This window comes from Cynoglossus semilaevis, unplaced genomic scaffold (assembly GCF_000523025.1).
Source record: "Cynoglossus semilaevis isolate Cse_v1.0 unplaced genomic scaffold, Cse_v1.0 scaffold19, whole genome shotgun sequence".
NCBI lineage: Eukaryota > Metazoa > Chordata > Actinopteri > Pleuronectiformes > Cynoglossidae > Cynoglossus > Cynoglossus semilaevis.
The window spans coordinates 34,515-40,346 of NW_007585128.1; the positions used below are offsets into that span (position 1 = coordinate 34,515).

At 46.1% G+C, this 5,832-nt stretch overlaps 1 protein-coding gene across 1 annotated transcript in view; it reads right to left on the reverse strand.

Annotated features, from left to right (window-relative positions):
- LOC103398803 (nuclear receptor corepressor 2) overlaps positions 1-5,832 on the reverse strand; it is a 51,598-nt gene that overhangs the window by 34,514 nt on the left and 11,252 nt on the right. Inside the window, 3 exon segments of the mRNA XM_025053823.1 lie at positions 1,152-1,326; positions 2,815-2,927; positions 3,925-4,123. Coding sequence (XP_024909591.1) covers positions 1,152-1,326; positions 2,815-2,927; positions 3,925-4,032 — 396 coding nt within the window. The 5' untranslated portion in view covers positions 4,033-4,123.

The following is a 5,832-nucleotide window of genomic DNA, read 5'->3' on the forward strand; positions in this document are numbered from 1 at the left end:
TGAACCCAGAACAGGGTCTGAGGAACCAGGTGGAACCAGGTGGAACCAGGTGGAACCAGGTGGAACCAGGTGGAACCAGGTGGAACCAGGAAACTGGAGAGGTGACGTAGAACGTATGACCGGATGCTATGCTAGCGACGCTAGCATTCACTATCATTCACTGTCATTCACTGTCATTCACTCCTATTCACCCCAATTCACTCCCATTCACCCCATTCACTATTGTTCACTCTGATTCTCTCCTATTCACTCTCACTCACTGTCATTCACTCTCATTAATTCTCATTAATTCCCATTCACTCTCATCCACCCCATTCACTATCAATCACCCGCATTCACGCTCATTCACTATCATTCACTCTCATTCACTCTCATTCACTCCTATTCACTACCATTAATTCTCATTCACTCTAACTCACTCTCATTCATTCCCATTCATTTGCATTCACTCTGATTCACCCCAATTCACTATCATCCACCCCATTCACTATCATTAATTCCCATTAATTCTCATTCACTATCATTCACTCCCATTCACTCCCATTCACTCTCATTCACTCCCATTCACTATCATCCACCCCATTCACTCTCATTCACTCTAATCCACCCCATTCACTCTCATTAATTCCCATTCACTCTCATTCACGTGCATTCACTCCCATTCACACCCATTCACTCTCATTCACTCCTATTCACTCTAATCCACCCCATTCACTCCCATTCACTCCCATTCACTCTCATTAATTCCCATTCACTCCCATTCACTCTCATTAATTCCCATTCCCTCTCATCCCCGTGCATTCCCTCCCATTCACCCCCATTCACTCTCATTCACTCCTATTCACTCTAATCCACCCCATTCACTCCCATTCACTCTCATTCACTCTCATTCACTCTGATTCACTCTCATTCACTCTCATTCACTCTCATTCACTATCATTCACTCTCATTCACTCTCATTCACTATCATTCACTCTCATTCACTCTCATTCACTATCATTCACTCTCATTCACTCTCATTCACTCTCATTCACTCTGATTCACTCTCATTCACTCTCATTCACTCCCATTCCCTCCGTTTTTTCTAAACAGCAAAGTCAACCACCCGACTCCAGCCTCGACCGACGTCTGCCGTGCAGCGAACCACTGACCTTCATCATGTCCTCGGCCCCTCCTAGTGGCAGCAGCGGGCGGTGACCGCCGGGCCTCATGACCGACTCCGGTCCCATGTCCAGACGAGGCCTCTTGACCTCGTACTCCATCTCCGATTGGCCGCTGGACTCCGGCAGGTAGATGGGTTCATAGCAGAGGTGCTGCTCTTGTCCCCTGGGACAGGGAGGACAGGGAGGACAGGGAGACAGAGACAGACCGATTAACCTTGGACATTATGAAATAATTATACGTACGAAAGTTTGGGCTGAAAGAAAAAAAAAAAACGCGGATTCTCGTTTTGAAATTGAGATCGGCTAATTCGCTGCTAGCGGGTGTTTAGATCGTACGCTATCGGCTAACGCCCGACATTCCAGTTTTTCCGTCACGCGGATTTTAACCGCCGTCGCCGTCTCGGTCAAACCGATGACTACGACTGACGAAAGATGAAATAAAGATATTTGTTGATATTCTGTTTTTTTGTAATTCGTTAAAACGTTAGCGCGCAGGACGAAAAAAAAAAAAAAACCACAGACCTCGTCTCGACTAGAACCACAGACAGAAAAAGATCAGTTTGTACAAGAGGGAAGGAAAAAAAACCAGAGTCAAGATGGAAGTGGCTTCGGAAAAAAAAAAAAAAAAAAAAAAAACCCGAAAACACGACCATAATTGTCGGTTCGGACCCACAACTGGCTGCCGCGCGAGTTCTTTTGCGCCAAACGACATGGGACGGACGGTGTTCTTCCAACCAGAGCTGGAGACGAGACGAGACATGTCTCCAAACTGACGGAGGTTCATCTTTCGCGGATTCGCGAAAATCGCATTTAAAAAAAAAAAAAAAAAAAAAAAAAAAAAAAACGTATATGTAAAATCTACCGTATACCAGATTCGGATCTGCGAGAGACGTCGCGAGAATGGGACGACGATACGGTTCGATCGGTCCAAAAAATTTCGCAAACCAAATCGGCGACGTCGTGACTCCCTTACGAGCTAGGTCTACGACTGGAACTGCCGATCGCGACGTTTTCTGCAGCCTCGCCAAAAAAAAAAAAAAAAAAACCGGGTCCCCCCACTACTACTACTCAGGCAACCACCTCGGCAGAAGAGTTGCGCCGAGAAACGGCGCCACCTTCTGGAGAGGAGACGTCGAATCAAATTTTCACTGCGCACAAATACGACGTCGCGACTTGCGCGGAAATTCAGTTCTCGCGGCAGGGCCTTGGAACCGATCTGGATCGCCGTAAACCAGGGTACCGCTGTAGTACCGTTGATGACCAGGCGAGGTCACCCCCCCCCCCGGAGCTCGCAGGTCCGACGTACGATGTCGCGGCTGTTCCCGCGACGTAACGGCTTTAAAAATTATTTTAACAACAATTTAAAATGTCAAAAAAAAAAAATTTGTCCGCAACGATCGGAGCGGTTCCCATACGGTAGCGGTTAACGCGCCTGCCTCGGAAGCAGGTGGTCCTGGGTTCGATTCCTGGAGGAAGTACATCACTGGCGCCCACTAGGGGCAGGGCAGAGCAGGACTTGGTTCTTACTGACTTTTTTTTTTCCCCCCAGGGAACCGACTTTTTAGCTGCAGAGGTAGAAACGCCCCGACGACAACGCCGCGTAGAACCGCTGTGCGTGAAAAGGTTAGCGTTAGCGTTAGCGTGAACTCACCTCTCGTTCCCAGGCTGAAACTCTGAAAGCAGCGAGGGTCGACGGCGGTGCGGCTGAGCCAGGTGAGAGCTGTAGTCCCTGGCATGGGGGTGGTAGTCGACCAGCCCCACCTCCTGGAAGACAAGTGCGTTAAACGGGTCGGAAAAACAAAAAAAAAATTCAACGAAATAGTTCCTCGTTTCTAAACTGTCATAGCCCATCAGCTCCACCAGGGGGCGGCTGAGGACAAAGACTCCTACTCCTACAGTTTGGGATTAACTACGTTACAGTTCGGGATTAACTACGTTACAGTTTGGAATTAAGTATGTTACAGTTCAGGATTAACTACGTTACAGTTCGGGATTAACTATGTTACAGTTCGGGATTAGCTACGTTACAGTTTGGGATTAGCTACGTTACAGTTCGGGATTAACTATGTTACAGTTCGGGATTAGCTACGTTACAGTTTGGGATTAAGTACGTTACAGTTCGGGATTAACTACATTACAGTTTGGGATTAGCTCCGTTACAGTTCGGGATTAACTAGGTGACAGTTTGGTATTAGCTACGTTACAGTTTGGGATTAAGTACGTTACAGTTCGGGATTAGCTACGTTACAGTTCGGGATTAAGTACGTTACAGTTCGGGATTAACTACATTACAGTTTGGGATTAGCTCCGTTACAGTTCGGGATTAACTAGGTGACAGTTTGGTATTAGCTACGTTACAGTTTGGGATTAAGTACGTTACAGTTCGGGATTAGCTACGTTACAGTTCGGGATTAACTACGTGACTGTTTGGGATTAGCTACGTTACAGTTCGGGATTAACTACATTATAGTTTGGGATTAACTACGTTTGGGATTAACTACGTTACAGTTCGGGATTAACTACGTTGCAATTCGGAATTAACTACGTTACAGTTCGGGATTAACTATGTTACAGTTCGGGATTAGCTACGTTACAGTTCGGGATTAACTACGTTATATTGTTACAGTTTGGGATTAAGTACGTTACAGTTCGGGATTAACTACGTGACAGTTCAGGATTAGTTACGTTACAGTCCGGGATTAGCTACGTTACAGTTTGGGATTAACTACGTCTGGGATTAACAGCTGAAGGAGGCCCTTACCGTGTGCGCCCGCTGCAGCTGCAGGGGCAGACCGGCGGGGTTGGGCAGGTGCCTGGCGTCCAGGGCGGCGCGGCGGCCCGGCGGCCCTGACTGTGGGTGAGAAGACATGACGGCGCGGCGGCTTCCTCTACGAGCAGGAAGTGAGGGTGGCTGCAGGACGGACGTCAGGCATCATCAGTTGCTCCTCCGAGCCGGAATCCTGCAACGGAGAAAAAGACGGAACGTCACGTCACCGCGGTCGTGGTCGGACAGGACGGTCTCTCTCTCTCTCTCTCTCTCATTTCTGACTGAATGGACCAGCGCTCTCTCTCACTGAGGCCTCACTCAGGGCGACCAAACCAACAACATCGCTGCGAGATCAAAAAAACCACTGTCAGATTAACGGAGCGTCACAGGAAAACACGGATGACGCAACAGAGGCAGATTAGACCTCACCCCCCCTCAACCCCTCCAACCAGGAACTGGGTTGAAATTCCTGACGACATTAGAGCTCATTATGTCATATATACACAGACCAGCAACAGCAACAACAGCAACAACTACTACTACTACAACAACTACAACAACAACTACTACTACTACTCCATCAATAACAAAAACAACAACAATAACAACAACCACAGCAACAACAACAACCACCAGCAACAACACCACCACCAACTACTACTACAACTACTACTACTCTAACAACAACATCAACAACAACAACACCAACAACAACTACACCAAAAACAACAACTACTACTATAACACCAACAACATTACCAACAACACCAACAACAACTACTACTACTACTACTCCAACAACAACAACACCAACAACAACTACTACAACACCAACACCATCAACAACAAAAAGAACTACTACCACTACTACTCTAACAACAACATCAACAACCACAACACCAACAACAACTACACCAACAACAACAAAAACAACAACAACAACTACTACTACTACTTCAACAACAACACCACCAACAACAACAACAAAGACCAACACCAACTCACTTGATGGGTTCGATGCTTCGAGGTACAGGATTAACTATGGGATTAACTACGTTACAGTTTGGGATTAGCTACGTTACAGTTCGGGATTAACTATGTTACAGTTTGGGATTAACTACGTTACAGTTTGGGATTAGCTACGTTACAGTTTGGGATTAGCTATGTAACAGTTCGGGATTGACTACGTTACAGTTCGGGATTAACTACGTTGCAGTTCGGGATTAGCTACGTTACAGTACGGGATTAACTATGTTACAGTTCGGGATTAGCTAAATTACAGTTTGGGATTAACTACGTTGCAGTTCGGGATTAACTACGTTTACAGTTTGGGATTAACTACGTTACAGTTTGGGATTAGCTACGTTACAGTTCGGGATTAACTATGTATCAGTTTGGGATTAACTACGTTACAGTTTGGGATTAGCTCCGTTACAGTTTGGGATTAGCTCCGTTACAGTTCTGGATTAGCTATGTAACAGTTCGGGATTAACTACGTTACACTTCGGGACTAACTACGTTACAGTTTGGGACTAGCTACGTTACAGTTTAGGATTAACTACGTTACAGTTCGGGACTAACTACGTTGCAGTTCGGGATTAGCTAAATTACAGTTTGGGATTAACTACGTTGCAGTTCTGGATTAACTATGTTGCAGTTCGGGATTAACTCCGTTGCAGTTCTGGATTAGCTAAATTACAGTTTGGGATTAACTACGTTGCAGTTCGGGATTAGCTAAATTACAGATTGGGATTAACTACGGACACTTCAGACACTGGGAATTATCATAATAATTTGTACTACATTGATCCCATATTTGGGAAGTTGTCGTTGATATGCCGTTAGCAGGCCACTGTTAGCAGGCCGCCGTTAGCAGGCCGCCGTTAGGAGGGCGCCGTTAGC